The sequence below is a fragment of the Cydia amplana genome, chromosome 27, assembly GCF_948474715.1.
Source record: "Cydia amplana chromosome 27, ilCydAmpl1.1, whole genome shotgun sequence".
NCBI classification, from domain to species: domain Eukaryota; kingdom Metazoa; phylum Arthropoda; class Insecta; order Lepidoptera; family Tortricidae; genus Cydia; species Cydia amplana.
Window position 1 is genome coordinate 5895033 of NC_086095.1, and position 18568 is coordinate 5913600.

Sequence of the window (18568 nt, forward strand, 5' to 3'; positions counted from 1 at the left end):
GTATGTGTAAGAGAGCGTGTATATTTTAAGTACGCGTGCGCGATTCTTGTCCAATTTGTTTCTTCTATAATGTCGTTTCAGCATGTTCGCTCTTAAGACCTTGTGATAAGACATATAGATTATGTTGTAATTAGCCATATCAAAGTGATTAATCAAATTATTTTTATTGTTCAACTACCAACAGTAACACGGTGCCGTATAAATCTTTAGTATAACATAAAGAATTTTAGCTTAGAGGCATGGCAATTAATTTGTAGATATTTTATTTCCGATCATAAAACGAGCGCAATATTTTTATTACTGACATTCGAGCCTATTCCCCTTTATACTGTTTATCGCTGTGGATAAAACACCTGTCACATTTTGACAATTATATAAACGCGAGAACGATAAACATCGACATAGATCAACCTGTATTTTTTTTTTACAAATAGACAGGTACCTAACTAAGTATTGACGGTACCTATTGTACTTAAGTAACTTAAATAAAGTTTTTATTGATATATGTTACGGAAGGCACACATTTTCTTCTAAAGCTACTTGCTTATTTGCGATGTTTTATTTAACGTAATTACATTAGGTACCTACAGTGTTTATTAGTTATGAAAATATTTTATTGAATTGACAGGCAATATAGGCCCAAGCCCAAGGCAAGATAGATACCTATACTTGGTCAACCAGATCTTGACAGTAGAAAAAGGCGGCAAATTTGAAAAATGTAGGCGCGAAGGGATATCATCCCATAGAAAATTTGAATGTCGCGCCTTTTTTTACTGACAAGATTTGGTTGACCAGCTATACATAACAGACTATAACAGTAGTAGAAATAGAGTACCTGCACACTATACAGGGTGGCCCATTTAGATCGGTCAGTATGGGAAAATCTGAAACTATAAGACATACGACGATCTCTTCTTAGGAACCATGTCATCGATTTTAGTAACAAGAAAAACTGCATTCATACATTAAAAAAAAATGTGTACTCAGCTCGGGAATCGAATCCGGACGTTTTGAAAAAAAAAATCTAAAATTATTTCTATTTAGATATCGACTGTGTAGGTCTTAAGCAGTAAATGTTACTATGAAACATGATGTCTGAAATAAATAAAATGCATTGTTTTCATGTACTTTAATTTATTTTAGTATGTTTTCGAAATGGCCACCATTTTTTTCAATACATTTTACATAAAAAAAAATTTAAATGTATGAATGCAGTTTTTCTTGTTACTAAAATTGATGACATGGTTCCTAAGAAGAGATCGTCGTATGTCTTATAGTTTCAGATTTTCCCATACTGACCGATCTAAATGGGCCACCCTGTATATAAAAAGGTAAAATTCCGCGTGCAAGTACTCAAACATCCCGGGACACTCAGGGACAGTTTAACCGTTTTTACGAGTCCTTCCAAACATAAAATATATGTAATTTGATATATCTAACATTCGTCCCCTCTTGGCTACTTCTTGATGAATGCTTTATGACATTTTATGTTGAATATAAACGCGATCATGCTTCCGTCGTTGGGTACAGTCACTATAATATGTTATACTACGAAGGCCGCAAAAATATCTGACACGATTATTTGTAGAGCCATAAAAGCGTGTCACATATTTTTGCGGAAAACTTCCATAATTATTGCAAAATTCCCAAATGGAAAGTTTTCAGAAACTTTTCATATTTTTTGTATGGGGATTGATTCTCAATTTTTTTAAATTTGATTGGCATTAGGTATCATAAATCAATACCATCAGAATAAAAATCACGAATACTTATATGCGTTTGATTGAAGAGTCACAAAAAATGTGTACCTGGCGTACCTGCTTACAAATTCTTATCGAGTAATAGTGAAGGTAACTAAAAATAGGGAGATATAGTTTATCAAAGGACTGTCTCATTTCAAACATAGAGAGATCGTACATAGAGAATCATGCTATCTTCGTCTTACACTAGTACTAGCACCCAAAAGAAAAGGATGAGTATGGTTTTTCTTGTTCTTATTTACTGACAAATTGGTTTGACCAACTTTAAGTACAAAATTTCCACCTGCTCTAGTAACAGACAATGGCCAATTTGTAACTTGTATTTCTAAGGAAATATTCTATATCATCCTGAATGCCTTTATAAACAACCTTTCTCATATTTTCATTAAAAACATCTGTGATATAAGATCACTTCAAATATAGAAAAAGCATTTTTCTCACAAAGTCTGTTGGAAACATCATAGAAATTAACCCAGTGAACGCTGTGAGCGAATGAAAGCAATCGCGCCACAAAGCGCTCGCCCCGGGGTCTGAGTCTTGTAAAAATTAACTTTAAACTGGAACGGGACTTAAGAGCGCTTTCATCATTTTCCTCGCGTTGTCCCGGCATTTTGCCACGGCTCATGGGAGCCTGGGGTCCGCTTGGCAACTAATCCCAGTTATTGGCGTGGGCACTAGTTTTTACGAAAGCGACTGCCATCTGACCTTCCAACCCAGAGGGTAAACTAGGCCCGTATTGGGATTAGTCCGGTTTCCTCACGATGTTTTCCTTCACCGAAAAGCGACTGGTAAATATCAAATGATATTTCGTACATAAGTTCCGAAAAACTCATTGGTACGAGCCGGGGTTCGAACCCGCGACCTCCGGATTGCAAGTCGCACGCTCTTACCGCTAGGCCACCAGCGCTTTTTTTTTTACTTAAGAGCGCTTTATGGAAAGAAAATTACGATGATCTTGGTCTGTTGTAGAAAAAGTTTAGTTTTTCTTATCTGTGGCCTAGTGCCGTAGGGTATTTTCCTACTAGTCAAATCAGCTTCTTTTTTAGAACTGTCAAACCCGTCACGGTCAAATCACCTATAGTGTGTCAAAGGACTGTTCCATTTCAAACATAGACAGAGAGATTCATACTATCTTTGTCTTACACTAGTACTAGCACCCAAAAGAAAAGGATGAGTATAGTTTTTTTGGTTCCTATTTACTGACAAGATTTGGTTGACCAGCTATACTTGTTATATGTATTTCTATCCGATTTATTAAATAGAACTTGTGTTCAAAAATAACTGCTATCTATGTTTTTCTAATATTTATCTGGTGCTTTATTTCAAGCATGGTGTGAAATAATTTATTTTAAATGCAGTATAATATAATACCCTAAGCTGCCCTAATAAGTATTGCCTGTTCGAAAAAAAAAGTGTGCTAGAAGGGGTCATTAGATTAATATCCTGTCACCGGGCGAATACTTTCCGCTGAGAGCGACAAAGAAAGGAAGGTATACTTGGTCAACCAGATCTTGACAGTAGAAAAAGGCGGCAAATTTGAAAAATGTAGGCGCGAAGGGATATCGTCCCATAGAAAATTTGAATTTCGCGCCTTTTTTTACTGACAAGATTTGGTTGACCAGCTATATGTATTATGCTATTTCCCTATTGGGATGGATTTTTATTTATTTATTTAAACTTTATTGCACAAAATACAAAAACCATGCACAAATAGCGGATAAGAATATAATACATTTATATCTCGGGGATCTCGGAAACTGCTCTATCGATTTCGATGAAATTTGCTATATGGGGGTTTCGGGGGCGAAAATTCGATCTATCTATCTATATAGATCTTATCTCTGGGAAACGCGCATTTTGAGTTTTTATGTTTTCCGAGCAAAACTCGGTCTCCCAGTTGCCTTAGTGTAATAACTTGTACTTATGTGTGTAAAGTGGTTTTTCTACTTTAGCCATGTAAATTGTAAAACACAGATCAAAGTAACGAACCCTTAAAGGTGCATTGAAGCGCGCTGAGTTAATCAATTTGTTATTAAATTAAAACCCGAATGTGTCTTCAGCACGGCTTCCTTTGAAGTGGAGTGATTTCAACTGAAACCTGATTAACTGCAGAAAGTTACTGTACGTAAAATTAATATATTTAAATATTGCAGCACAAACAGAGCACGTTTCCAAAAACAAATCCTTGAAAGTCTAGCTGAGACAACTTAATTTCTTTGTATAGCTTTGTTCCTTGCTTATCTAGTCGCTAGTGTGCGTTTAGTTAAGTTTACTGTAGCATTACCTTACCTATATTATCCATAGTTCTTAGTGAGAGGAGAGCGTTTTAGGAGGTAGGTGCACATCTTCTGAACTGTATATCTTATCATTAACTTTTACTGTACTTACTTCTGTTGTTTCTCCAATAAAGAAAAGAAAATAATAAATAAAAAAATTAGTAAAAAGACAAATTTATATGGTCAACTCTAATTACGCCTTCATTGTAGTAAAAGAGAAAGATTCCTGTAATTTGCGAATTTCGGATTTCGCGGTAGACCCCAGCTTACTGTAGGACTGTAGAAAGACTGTAGGCTGTAGGTCGTTCGTATTTACCGTCTCTATAGTGACATCTATTGATAATTTTCAATCATTTCAAAACTTTCTCCGCAACCCTAACTGCGGCTGACTGTTGAATATTGCATTGATTTAGTTTTGCTATTCGCCGCTAGATGTATCTATAATACAAATTTCAAATAAATCATCTTACATATATAAGGTCCGCCTATTATTTCGTATAAAACTGTAATTTATCCGCCCAAGGGCTCATAAATGTGCAATGAATTATTAAAGCCCATTGAACTGTTGATACGTCCCCTCAATTGCTTGTAACAAAGGTGAATGTCACCGGCTACCTATTATTCCCTTTTATCAACGTTAGTGTCTGTGGACATGCAATGAGGGTGTTTTGATGTGGGCACCTGTATATTTAGTATGTGACGTGGCATATTTTATTTAAGTACGTTATTTACTCGTATTCACGCATTATTTACTGACAAGGGCGGGCCGGCGAAATACTGTATCTTTATGTTGCTGTTGCTTTTACTATTTACGTAAGGTTTGATGAGACTGTTGAGAGCTTTATAATCGATCGTTGAACCATGTTGAACGGTTCATTTGAAGGCTTGCAAGGGCATATAAGTTTTATACTGGGTCAACCAAATCTTGGCAGTAAATAGGAACAAAAAAAACTATACTCATCCTTTTCTTTTGGGTGCTAGTACTAGTGTAAGACAAAGATAGTATGATTCTCTCTGTCTATGTTTGAAATCAAACAGACCTTTGACGTGCTTTGACACACTATACTTATTATAACAAGTTTTTTCATCGTCTTGTATTCCTAGCTTTGTCTCGATAATTTACCACGGCAGCCTATTTTTCAGTCATCTTAAATTTATTATATTATATTTATAATTTCAAAGTGAGTACAGAAAACCCTTACAATAATTTGTGGCATAAGGCAGTATGGCTTAAGTGCTTTAGCCTAACCAGAATAACGAAACAAAATGGAATGACATATGTCAATGTCAATGTCATGGCATGCAAGTATACATACTGAGTTTGTAAACATTCCTTTTATTACTTAAAATATAATAAAATGGACACAGTGCCTCCTAAACCGAAGAAACTTAAAAGTGCATCTAGAGAAGAGCTATTAAATTTGAGTAAAGATGTATGGTTAAAAACTTACGGCGATTTGACTATCTTAACCTAGACAACATATTTTTCATTTTCACTGTTTATTTTTAGGATTTGGTGGATAAAATAATGCAATTAGAAGCTCATAATGCACAGCTGAAGAATATAATTAGTAAAAACATTTCTGGTGGTGAAGACACCGAGAGAAAACGGAAGAAACCATTTGATTTTAGCAAGTTAGTACATAACCAAAAAATGTACATTTTCTGTTTACAAATTGAATCAGTGTCACCTTTTCGTGTATTTATTAAAGAGTATAGAGAGTCGTGTATATATACAATATTATAATAAGGTAGGTACCGAAAACTTAGAGGATAACCTAACGGAGACATCTTGTAATTTTCTGTGCAAAACAGTCTGCCGATTTTTGCGGGGGAGGGGAACGTCATATGTATACATAACGTAAAAATAGCCATGTCAGATAAACGCCAGTTATGTATGACCATTGGCTGCCTATTTTCGACAGAGGGGAACACTTGTTAATGGCTACTCTGTTTGGTTATATACTCTAAGACCGAAAATAATAATAATATAGTATTTCACTGTATACTTAATTACTTACACATATTATATTTGTCACAGATGCCAATACCGCAGAGTCCTGCTCCGTATCCTGTACTTCGGGTGGGACTACCAAGGGCTAGCGGTGCAGGAGGATACAACACAGACCATAGAGTACCATCTCTTCCACGCGCTAACTAAGTCCTGCTTGATACAGGTGATGGGATAAAATTTTTACAAGTCTCCAAGCAGCAAAACTAACAAAAACATCCTTTGCCGTAGTTTTATTAAACTATGTAATATTAAGAAAATTTAAAAGACCACATTGTTTTATACTAAACATTTTACTCCATTACGTTTTTCAGGTATACAAGACTGCAAAAATAATTTTAGCGGCTAGAGAATTTAGAATTAGATTCAATTAAATCTAGCCACTTTGTGCCTATTTCATAATTATTGGTAATCACAATGTGGGCACATTTGCAGAATAAATTTTGTTTTAACTTTATTTATTTACAGAGCCGTGAGACTTCGCAGTACCACAGATGTGGAAGGACAGACAAAGGTGTCAGTGCCTTTGGGCAGGTTAGTATACTTTTGTTTTATTTTTTTAGCCTAATGTCAATGCAGAGAAGACCTGTTAGGATTTTTTTTCTCTTTGGTATCTCTTGTATTTGTACAAGTATGGCGCTCAGACAAAGTAAAAAGCGGCCAAGTGCGAGTCGGACTCGCCCATGAAGGGTTCCGTATTTAGGCGATTTATGACGTATAAAAAAAAACTACTTACTAGATCTCGTTCAAACCAATTTTCGGTGGAAGTTTACATGGTAATGTACATCATATATTTTTTTTAGTTTTATCATTCTCTTATTTTAGAAGTTACAGGGGGGGACACACATTTTACCACTTTGGAAGTGTCTTTCGCGCAAACTATTCAGTTTAGAAAAAAAATGATATTAGAAACCTCAATATCATTTTTGAAGACCTATCCATAGATACCCCACACGTATGGGTTTGATGAAAAAAAAAATTTTGAGTTTCAGTTCGAAGTATGGGGAACCCCAAAAATTTATTGTTTTTTTTCTATTTTTGTGTGAAAATCTTAATGCGGTTCACAGAATACATCTACTTACCAAGTTTCAACAGTATAGTTCTTATAGTTTCGGAGAAAAGTGGCTGTGACATACGGACGGACAGACAGACGGACAGACAGACAGACAGACAGACAGACATGACGAATCTATAAGGGTTCCGTTTTTTGCCATTTGGCTACGGAACCCTAAAAAGGAAGAGCTTCGCTTCTTCCGCTTAACGGCTTTCTGTAAGTAGAGTATCTGTACAAACGCAAGGACAAACGAGCATGTAGATGATTTATGTGACTGTGGACTTAAAGGAAAAATGACGGTTTATAAAAATGTCCACTCAACCTCTGTTCTTTTTCTCCATTTGGCCACATGAGTAGTTCGCGAATGAAAGATTCAATTGAAGTACTTCACTTGATGTCACTCGTTCATTCACTAGTTCAGTTCGGATTCATTTACTTCTTTAACTGAACTCCACAAGGTGTTAAACACAGTAATAGAGAAGCACACCACTAAAGTACGTGTAAGTAGGAGAAAATTCACTTTAAAACCCTGGATAACTCCTGGCCTCATTAAATGCCAAAAGCATCGCGACCATTTGCACTTAGAATCAAAAAAACATCCTAATGACCCTGTGCGAAAGTTAATTTACAAGAGGTACAGAAACTTTCTAACAAATTTACAACATAATTTAAAAAATGAGTACGACAAATCACAACTTGATAATAACAAAAACAACCCCAAAGGCCTCTGGAAGGCTATTAAAAGCATCGCTGAATACCCAAAAACCCAGTCAAAGGCTCTGGAATTAACTAAAATAAAACCTACGCCTAGCGAGTCTTTGGACCACTGCAACGAGTTCTTTGCAAATATAGGAAAGAACCTAGCCAACAATTTACTCCTGCGCATGAATACAACAGAACCCTCACTCTTGTCCAGTCTGCATCTAACTCCCTCGGTGGCTCACTCATTCTTTTTGCAACCTACAGATGAGCAAGAAGTATGTAAACTCATGGGTCTCTTGCACAATGACAGCGCGCCTGGCTATGACAACTTTAGCCCTTCGTTGCTAAAAGTAATCAAACCTAATATACTCAAACCACTAACTCACGTTTTTAATTTAAGTCTCATGACCGGAATATTCCCGGACGTATGGAAAAGGGCGGTGGTCATTCCGTTGCATAAAAACGGCCCTAAAAATCTCCCCGAAAACTATCGGCCAATCTCGCTCTTGCCGATTTTTTCAAAGCTGTTGGAAAAAATTGTCAACCGTCGCTTAATCAACTACCTAGAGCGTTTTTCTCTGCTCTCAAACTTCCAGTTTGGCTTCCGATGTGGTAAATCGACAGAGGATGCTGTAGATCTCCTAACCAGGAAAGTGACTGAAGCTCTAGACAAAGGCCAGAAGTGCGTGGGCGTATTCCTTGACCTCGCCAAAGCGTTCGACACAGTGTCTTTATCCATACTTCTGAACAAGCTAGAGCACTATGGCATCCGGGGGCTACCGCTTCAATGGTTCCGTAGCTATCTCACAGATAGGTATCAGAGTGTCAGGGTCGGTGACTGCCTAAGTAAAAGCTTGCCAACAGTCTTCGGGGTACCTCAAGGAAGCGTACTGGGCCCAACGTTATTTGTCATTTACATTAATGACATCTTCTCTGTTAGCACTAATAGCCCTATAGATAATCTAATTTGTTACGCAGATGACACAGCTGCCATATTTTGCGGCAACTCATGGGCTGATACTATGCGTAGAGCTAAGGCAGGTGTGAATGCCCTAAAGGTCTGGTTAGACAATAATTTACTATCCCTTAACGTCAAAAAGTCCAAATACATCTGCTTCCACAAAACTAAGGCCTCCGAACCGAATCACGAAATGCCGTTGCGTATTAGATGCTTCCACAACTCAGTCTCTAATAACATAAGTGAATCGATCAGCCGTGCAGACTGTGTACGTTATCTAGGCGTGGACATCGATCAACACTTCTCTTTTAAAGAGCATGTAGCATCTCTATCACAACGAGTCAGGAAGCTTGCGTATGTGATGCGGCTAATTCGTAATTGTGCCGACGAACGGGTTCGAAGACTAGTATACGTTACATTGTGTCAATCTATATTGGGGTACTGTATATCGGTATGGGGCGGGGCAGGTACTTCAATGATGCTCAGTATAGAAAGGGCACAAAGATCCGTCTTAAAAACATTGTATAAAAAGCCCTTTCAATTTCCAACAGATCAACTACTTACACAATCCAGCTCGCTTTCGGTCCGGCAATTGTTTATCTACAGGATAGGTACGATAATGCATCGAAACACGATAAACTCGCCCATCTTCGCAACCCTTACCAGCAAAAGGACTTTTCGAGTTCCACGGAACAAAACGCAAACGCCTTATGCACGTCGCTTTCCGCAATTTCTCCACCCATATGTGTACAATCACATAGCAAAAATATTCAGCGTCCAGAACATGACACTCAAGGAATTTCAGAATGTTGTCCGAAGGTGGCTAGGTTCTCTCTCTTACAAGGAAACTGAAGAGGTACTGAAACCTTTGCAGTAAAACACATGCAGACTCACACTCTCTCACACACACAAACACACACACACACACACACACACACACACACACACACACACACACACGCACACACACACACATGGACACGTACGCACAGAGTAAAGTGCATAATCCACTGCATCTGCATGTAAGTTAGCTTAATTAGTTTAGTTGCCCACCTTAACTTAAAGTTGTATATTCATAATTAACTTGTAGTATTGTAAATTTATACTATCTTGTACTCGTATTATAGCACCACCTAGTTGTTAATTCGTTTGGCTATTACTGTCTCACCACAGTCCTCACGACACAGGCTTGACCTAGTGTGAGGGCTACTGTTAATCCTATAATGTAACGTGTGTATTATACATGTATAATTACCTACTTTTGTCAATCTTGCTAGCTCTACTTGGTTAATAAAGAAATTTTGTAATTTGTAATTTGTAATTCAGCAGTTCAGTTTAATAACCTTTTCATTTACTTAGATAGTGACAAGGACGCCATGTTAAACCTTCGATTCATAAATACATTTGAGTCATTCATATTGAATGAAATTATCTATCAAATTCTTCACTCAACTCAATATATCCGCAAATGAGAGAAATGAAATCAGTACTGTTGATATAGATGGATCTGTTGAGCTACTGAACTAAACTGAACTAGTGAACTAAAGGAGTGAAGTACATACTTCAGAGCGTACGAAAGATGTATATCAATATTAAGCTTCGAAATAAATTAACAGTGGAAAAATTCACTGTCTTGGGTGGGACTTGAACCCACGACCACTGGATCACTAGTACAGTGCTCTTCCATCTGAGCTACCAAGACCGTACCCAATTCAGTGAATATTTCCACCATATATGCCCTAGGGAGGCTCATAGCGACATCTACCGTAAGAGTACTACACTTCTTAAACGGCTACCAGAGTTCCAAATCATATTGGAAATTCACCAGTAATGATGCGCTATCCCATTATCAATATGTATTTATATCAATATTTTTTTTATATCAATATTTTCTTTTCGTTGACACATTTTGCGCATGACTATTATTCGCATGCCATTTCCCACCAATCTGTGTATTATGTGATCAATTCAGTTGTGATCACGCATCACAAAAAATGTCACTCAGTGTCCAATTAGTTTGAGATTATCCACATCTGTCATCTGGATCACATAGTTTACTGGGGTGTGCAGCGCCATTTATTTCAGCGGTTCCATTTTTGACATCATCACATTTGTATTATTTTGTCTATCTGTGGTTATAAATAAACCCCTTTGCTTAAAGGTTTTTTCTCTTTTCAGGTTATATCAATATCTCTGCGTAGCAACCAGGGCGAAAATGGCGACGTCGCTAAAGAGATGCCGTACTGCAAGCTGTTGAACCGACTGCTGCCTAAAGATATCAGGGCGGTCGCCTGGATGCCCATACCGAGTGACAAACCTAATTATAGCGCTAGGTAAATAGTTTTACAATAATATATGGTCCACCGAGTATAAGAGAGACCCCCCATCTTTTGAGCCACAATAAGTGTAAGTGTAAGGCCTGAGTGGACGCTCTTGTTGTGCGTGCAGCGGGGCGGGGCGTGCGGCGTGCATGTTAAGAGCCAACAGGAGTGGTCATTTCTCCATACAAACGTACTCGACTGTTTCCTCCGTGGGTTTTGAAGCTAGAGCAATGATTTTTTCAACGCAGATTAATATTGTCAATATCTGTGTCGGACCGTTTTGCTTTTTTTGATATTTTTGTTTTTTAAGGCGCTAGAGCCCTTCAAAAATGGCCAAAATGGCCTAATTGACTATGCCGCAATGAGAGGCGCGCTATTCAAAACTTATATCAATTAGCCAAAAAAGCAAAACGGTCCGACACAGATAATGTCATAATCATTTAGATTTCCAAATTTGGTTACGATTGGTTAAGTTTTGGAGGAGGAAACAGTCGAGTACGAAACCTCGATTTTTGATATTTTTACGCAGGATTTTTCGCCTTGTCCTTATCGCACTAGTTTTAGGAGCCGCTTCCGTTAGCGAGACGGGTATATTTACCTAAAATATTTAAATCTTAGCTCCTGTTGGCTCTTAAACAAATGCGCACGTATAGGAGCGGCCTTAGTGCACGCTGCTCACATCACGCGTGAGTCCACACCCACGCTGCACGCGTCGCCGAGCGAGCGTCCACTCACGCCTTACACTAAGAGTGAGTTTGGAGTGAGTTATACTAGTAGATAGGGTGTGCTCCCGGTACTGTTTTTCTATACAAAATAACCAGGATTTCCCGTCGTAAAAGACGCGTTTTTAACAAGCTTTTATTAGGTCGACCTGTATGTGACTATGTAATGGAATCTTGCAAGTTAAATTTGATCCACTTCCCGGTTTCCGATTGACCTGAAATTTTGCATACATATGCAAGTCGGGTGACAATGCAATATTATGGTACCATCGAGCTGATCTGATGATGGTGACAGGAGGTAGGAATATAGGAACTCTGTGATGAAACAACGCAACCTGATTGTGTTAGGAGTTTTTAGAATTGTCTCGATGAGTATTAGTTGTCTGTCGTAAGAAAAGTACAGTCAGCGATAAAAGCTTGTACCAAAAATTAAATTTTTGCCAATAACTTTTGTTGTACTATTATTTATTCTGTGCCTACATCTAAATTCAAGTTCTGGAGCGAGTTCCGTGTAGATTTCGCTTCGCTCAGGACCGATACGTCGCTCGAATAAAATAGGATGTTTTATGCTTTTGATTGCTGAAACTAAAAGTAATCGCTGCTTTGTCGACGAATTTATTAATTTCGTTCGTAGTTCGAGAAAATGAACGCTTATGGACGGAATAGTCCCTAGGCCGGAATAGGGTATTCGACTATATTTAAAATAAATTATTTTACACCATGCCTGAAAAAAAGCACCAGAAGATTAACAGAGAAACGTAGAGAGCAGTTATTTTTAGACACAATTTCTATTTTAAAACCCGTATAAAACTATAAAGAGTAGGTAATTTGATTGTGACGCGTCACATGCTAGTGTTTCATATAAATTTCATAGTAGCAATATCGTTTTGACAGTTCGAAAAAATAAACTGATTTGACTAGTAGTCTACCCTATTAGCCTTATGTATTTATTTCAGGTTCGACTGCACCCAACGCCAATACAAATACTACTTTCCCCGTGGCGCCTTAAATCTATCCGCCATGCGCGATGCGTGCGCGCAGCTTCCGGGCGCGCGGGACTTCCGCCATCTTTGCAAGATGGACGTCGGAAATGGCGTCACGCAGTTTGTCAGGGAGTTGAAGAACGCTGAAATATTACCCGTGGATAAAGAGGGAGATAGCCGTTAGTATATCAGCTTATCCATACTAATATTATAAATGCGAAAGTGTGTCTGTCTGTCTGTTACCTCTTCACGCTTAAACCGCTGAATCGATTTAGTTGAAATTTAGTATACAGACACTTTGAGTTCCGGGAAAGGACATAGGATACTTTTTAGTTTTTTTTTCCAGAACTCGGCCCTCAAGGGGGTGAAAAGAAGGTGGAAATTTGTATAGGGAATCAATAACAGCTGAACCGATTTAGATGAAACTTGGTATGTGGATAGTTTGAGCTCCTGGGAAGGATATAGAATAGTTTTTATTCCCGAAATCATCGCCTAAGGGTGTAAAAAATGGGGTGGAAATTTATAGAGTGGACCAATTTGGGGATGAAAAGAAGGATGAATAAAAAACAGATTTGTGTGAAAAGTAAGGTACCCAAATTACTTATTCCACGCAGACGAAGTCGCGGGTAAAAGCTAGTTTGAAATAGAGGCGGATTGTCAAAGTAAATTATGCAGCCGCAGTAAATTACTGCCATCTTTCGACAGATGATTAAAACTGTTAGAACGCCATTTGATCTGTTACCTTTATCTGTCTTGTATTATACATATTTCGAAAAGTCGAGCGTTCGAATCTTGCCTGTAACCATAGAGAAATATAGTAAGACAAGAGTGCTCACTCCATACATCAGTTTTGGTACCAAAAAGACTATTAATTTCAGTGTCTACATCTAGCATCGAGTAGCGGAACTATCAGTATTGCTACTTGACAATAGATGTATGGAGTGAGCACTCTTATCTTACTATATTTCTCTATGCTGTAACAATAAATTTTTCCATTTTTCTTTTAATAAGAAATATTACGAGTAACTCTGCCTAGAGGCACAGATTAATAAATAGTTACTACGTAACAGATGCATCATTCCCATACAAAAGCGAAAATACCTACGCTATAATAGCCTACAAAATCTTAATAATAATACCTGCTGCTCAGGACGAGAAGAAATGTACCATAAGTACGCGCACAAAGAGTCGAGACTGTGTTGCCCGCCGTGCGAGTCACGTGCCAACGCGTCATCATAAGAGTGGTCTAGGGTTGTACAATCTATGATAATTATTGTAATAAAACGAAAGTTGCGAATCAACCATATTTTTTATTAGTCGATCTTTTTGTTTGTTCTAATATGTTTTAGTTTTAATTTTTTTTCCCTTCTCGGAATTCCCTGTTATTAAATTTTATAGTTGAAAATATCCTAAATCGCGAAAATAACTTAAAAAAATACTCATACGGAAAACAAGAGCAAAGCTACGGAAAATCAACGGTTTTTAATTTTTGCTTTGTTTTTTGACTTTTACACCCATCTACTACACAATAATTACGTGGTTTCGGCATTTCGAAGCGTAAGCGCGGGAAACGTGCGGTGCGAGCTCTCAGGCGGGCGTTCGGCGGCCCTCTGTCGGATGTATCGTCGACGATACGCCGAGCGGTAGGCATAGAGCTCGTGGCCTTGAGCGAGTGACGGAGGCCTGCTAGAGGGCGCCACTTCTACAATCTAAGGGTCTACCGCAAACGATAGAGTCGACATTTCGTTATCTAACCTCTCTATCACTCTTGCATATTCGAGCGATAAAGAGGCAGATAGCTGAGTTTCGATTTTCGCGTTTCCCGGTAGGCCCTTTGTAAACAAACCGCCTTGATGTATCAATGTCATATTTTATTGTCTGTGAAAACTACTCTATGGTTTACGATGGGTGCTAGTGCTGCACTCTGGCGGCAGAACATTGCAGTAATACCCCCCATTAAAAACATTTTCACGACACCAACTGGTAAAGGCTCTCTTGTTTGTTTAAAAACTGATAGCAAAGTTGCATTTTATTCACATGTGAGGCAAAGTAATCAAATGCAAACTTTGAGTTGTTTTCTTGTGTTTGCTGGTAGAATTGACTTTTAAATGATGATCTTGAATGATAAATAATTAATAACGTTCATTTGGGTTTGATTTTGTTTGATATGTTACAGTTAATATTTTCTTCGGGTTGGTGTGGCGAAAAATGTTGTGTTTCACTCGGGGGCAAATTTTGTTTAACCCTCGTGCTTTGAAACCCTCGCAACGCTCAAGATTCCATTTTTCGAATATTTCGCTTGGTCAGGTATCAATAGCACGAGCGGTTAAACAACAACTTTGCCCCCTGGTTAATCAAATAACTATTTGTGACGTTATCTATGAAAAGGAACCTTATTGTCGATGTCGGTTACGCCATTATTAACGATGCTCCGATATAAATTCAATGCCGCGCGACGCTGTGCGGCGTAAGCGCCATCGACAATACGGTCCCTTTTCATAGATAATGCCCCATTTTTCTATTATTCCAGCGTACACAATGTACTACCTACTGATAGAAGGCAATGCGTTCCTTTGGCACCAAATACGATGTATTATGGGAGTGTTGCTTCTTATTGGTGACGGCAAAGAGTCGACAGATGTCATTAGTGAGCTGTTGGATATCGAGAAAAACCCTAGGTATGTTTAATATTAAAATATATATGTACAGGGTCATAGAGAAAAAAATACATAGAGTGCTCACTCCATACATCAGTTTTAGTACCAAATAGACTATTAGCATCTAGCATCGAGTAGCGGAACTGTCAGTACTGCTACTTGACAATAGATGTAGCACCGACCGGAAAGTCTTATGCTGTTGAGATAAGACTTTCCGGTTGGTGCTACATCTATTGTCAAGTAGCAGTACTGATAGTTCTGCTACTCAATGCTAGATGTAGCCACTGAAATTAATAGTCTGATCTGATGTATGGAGTGAGCACTCTTGTCTTACTATATTTCTCTATGACAGGGTGGAAAAATTACTATAGTAAAAAAAATACAGCGAATATAAGTTTTTCATACAAAACTTGTTTTTGCTCTATTTCATTTGTTTTATAAACTGGAGCTAGATATACTTCATGTCATTGTATGTGCAAGGTTTCATTACAATCCAATACGTAGTTTTAAAATGAGAACGAAACTCCGTTTGTATGGGAAGGTGAAATTCGGCTGAGCTTGCCCGGGACTCTTCACTACATAGTATAAAACAAAATCGCTTCCCTGTCTGTATGTATGCTTAGATCTTTAAAACTACGCAACGGATTTTGATGCGGTTTTTTAAAATAGATAGTGATTCAAGAGGAAGGTTTATGTATAATTTGTTAACCCGTGCCCCGTGCGAAGCCGGGGCGGGTCGCTAGTAAAAATATATAACGTTTTTACAAAATAAAATAAAAATAATCAGTAAAGAGAAAAGACCACCATCTTTTACATAAAGCCCCAAGAATCATGATTATTGTAGATGGCGCTTAAACTTATTTTTTAGTTATTTGCGTGTAAGCTTTCACCTGTCTATAACAAATTTTCGACTCTCTCGCTTGCGGTAGACCCTTAGATTTTGTAAGTGGCGCCCTCTACGCAGAGTTTCGCTTAATATTGACTATAAGTATAGAAGTCAAATTAACTATTTATTTATGTGACATAAAAACTATTTATCTTGTTTTGTTTTCGTGTATTTCAGTAAATTGTCTATTATCCACCTATTAACGTTGTGAAACAGTTCAATTTATCTATGTTTATATGTATTACAGGAAACCACAATACAGTATGGCGTTGGACGTCCCTCTGAACTTATTTCACTGCAGCTACGATTTGGAAAAAACTCAAAAGTGGATATACGATAAGGAAGAACTCAAAACGGTCATAACTCAGTTGCAGGGTGAATGGACTCTCCATAATATCAAGTAAGTTTTATTATTTAACTAGCTACCCGCCCCGGCTTCGTACGTACACAAAACCTTCACAAATTATACATCTAAAACTTCCTCAAGAATCACTCTATCGATAGGTGAAAACCGCATGAAAATCCGTTTGGTAGTTTTTGAGTTAAACGCGAACATACATACACACAAACAGACAAACGCGGCGGGGCGGGGGACTTTGTTTTATAAGGTGTAGTGATTATTTTGACCCTGCATATGAAGCCATGGTCTTAGGTTCAAATCCCATAAAGGGCATTTATTCCTGAGTCAGAGTAACAGATATTTGTTTACAGTACATATGGTGCTACTTTCCCGAACTAGTGCGGGAAATAGCACTTTCCGTGCGTATGTCGAAACTTTAAAGTGCCATATGTACTGTAAAACCTTGTACGATACACGTGCGAATAGGTAATTTGCAACTCGTGTCGATTTAAAACACTCCCTTCGGTCGTGTTTTAATTTATCGCCACTCGTTTCGAGTTTCCTACCGAGTTTCCTCTTTTTCGCACTTGTATCGTAAATAACTATTCTGAGTCTTTGACGTTTTCTATGTATTTGTATATTATATATATCGTTGTCTGAGTACCCACAACACAAGCCTTCTTGAACTTACTGTGGGACTTAGTCAATCTGTGTAAGAATGTCCTATAATATTTATTTATTTTTATTCAAAGGTCTACCATGATAAGAGACGCCCTACATCAATTAGAAAAACAATACGAAGACACGTGTGAGAGCGAGACGGACGAGTTAGAAAGGGACAGAGTTACTGCTCACGCGGATTGTCTACTACAGGGTGTGAAACCTAAGGTTTATAAACCTCTTTTGGAGAGACAGACATGTTGTAAGTAATAAGTATTAAAATTAACTCATTGAGTGCGAGTTCTCTGTTCGTAGGTGCTTTTCTCTACAATGCGGGAAAACGGTGGGATCCGCTACGAGCGTAGCACTACGAAAACGATGACAGGAAATGCGTAATCAGTAGTAAGTTTTAATTTAAACGAAACTAAAAAAAACTACTCAACGCTAGATGGCGTTAACATGCACTTGTTACAATAGGAAAGGAAAGTCTGGAAATAAAGATACTTAGTTAGTCCACTCAACGCTAGATGGTGTTCGCTTGTAGTTTTTAGAATGGATTGTCAATACATAGCAATGAGAATAGTGGAACTTCAAATTCTCTTTGACACATAGTAAGGAAATCCGTGTATGGAGTGAGAACTCTATTCCACTAACCCGCGGTTAATCGGTTAAATCTGGAGTTACCATGTTTACCAGTACAATCTGACACTAGGTTAACGGTTTAACCCCAGGTTAGTGGGGTGGTGCAAGTGGGCCTAAGCTTACTTATTTCTCTTTGTCTACCTACATATACCTACTAATGGTGTTTCTTTTTTTTCAGCAAGTCTAGAAGAAAGGATAGAGTATTATAAGAAGAAAAGAAAAGTCCAAAACGATGGCGATGACAGCTCAGATGTTTAATACAAGTTATTGTTATGGTTACTTATTTTATGTAATAAAGCTATGTTTTTACACTGTTGTTTATTGAATTTCTACGACGAGACCCTAGCCGCCGTAAAGCTAAAGGGGATTCCAGAAAAGTATAGGGTACGTGACGCTATAAGTATTATAATACTTCTGATTAGAGCTATTATTTGCTAAGCCAATATTTGTTTGACTTATAATTTGTCAAAGGGCTGTCTCATTTCAAACATAGACGGAGAGAATTATACTATCTCTGTCTTACAACCCAACCCAAAAGAAAAGGATGAGAATAGTTTTTTTTTGTTCTTATTAACTGACAAATTTGGTTTGACCAA

At 37.8% G+C, this 18568-nt stretch overlaps 1 protein-coding gene and 1 non-coding gene across 2 annotated transcripts; one reads left to right on the top strand and one right to left on the bottom strand.

The window, feature by feature from the left end:
- Positions 1 to 5360: 5360 nt before the first annotated feature.
- LOC134660477 (tRNA pseudouridine(38/39) synthase) lies at positions 5361 to 18246 on the top strand. Its single transcript, XM_063516240.1, has 10 exons — positions 5361 to 5469; positions 5547 to 5671; positions 6078 to 6213; positions 6516 to 6581; positions 10940 to 11094; positions 12761 to 12966; positions 15318 to 15465; positions 16578 to 16730; positions 17423 to 17592; positions 18151 to 18246. The coding sequence occupies exons 1-10, from the start codon at positions 5395 to 5397 to the stop codon at positions 18228 to 18230; spliced, it is 1314 nt and encodes a 437-aa protein (XP_063372310.1). The 5' UTR covers positions 5361 to 5394; the 3' UTR covers positions 18231 to 18246.
- Trnat-agu (transfer RNA threonine (anticodon AGU)) lies at positions 10391 to 10463 on the bottom strand. Its single transcript has one exon. It is a non-coding gene; the product is annotated as a tRNA-Thr (tRNA).
- Positions 18247 to 18568: the final 322 nt, after the last annotated feature.

What these genes read in the sequence shown, in the direction of transcription:
- LOC134660477 (XM_063516240.1), top strand. Translation starts at nt 5,395, where the DNA reads ATGGACACAGTGCCTCCTAAACCGAAGAAACTTAAAAGTGCATCTAGA. An exon ending in TATTAAATTTGAGTAAAGAT is followed by an intron (nt 5,470 to 5,546) that starts GTATGGTTAAAA and finishes GTTTATTTTTAG; the next exon opens with GATTTGGTGGATAAAATAAT. An exon ending in GTGTCAGTGCCTTTGGGCAG is followed by an intron (nt 6,582 to 10,939) that starts GTTAGTATACTT and finishes TTCTCTTTTCAG; the next exon opens with GTTATATCAATATCTCTGCG.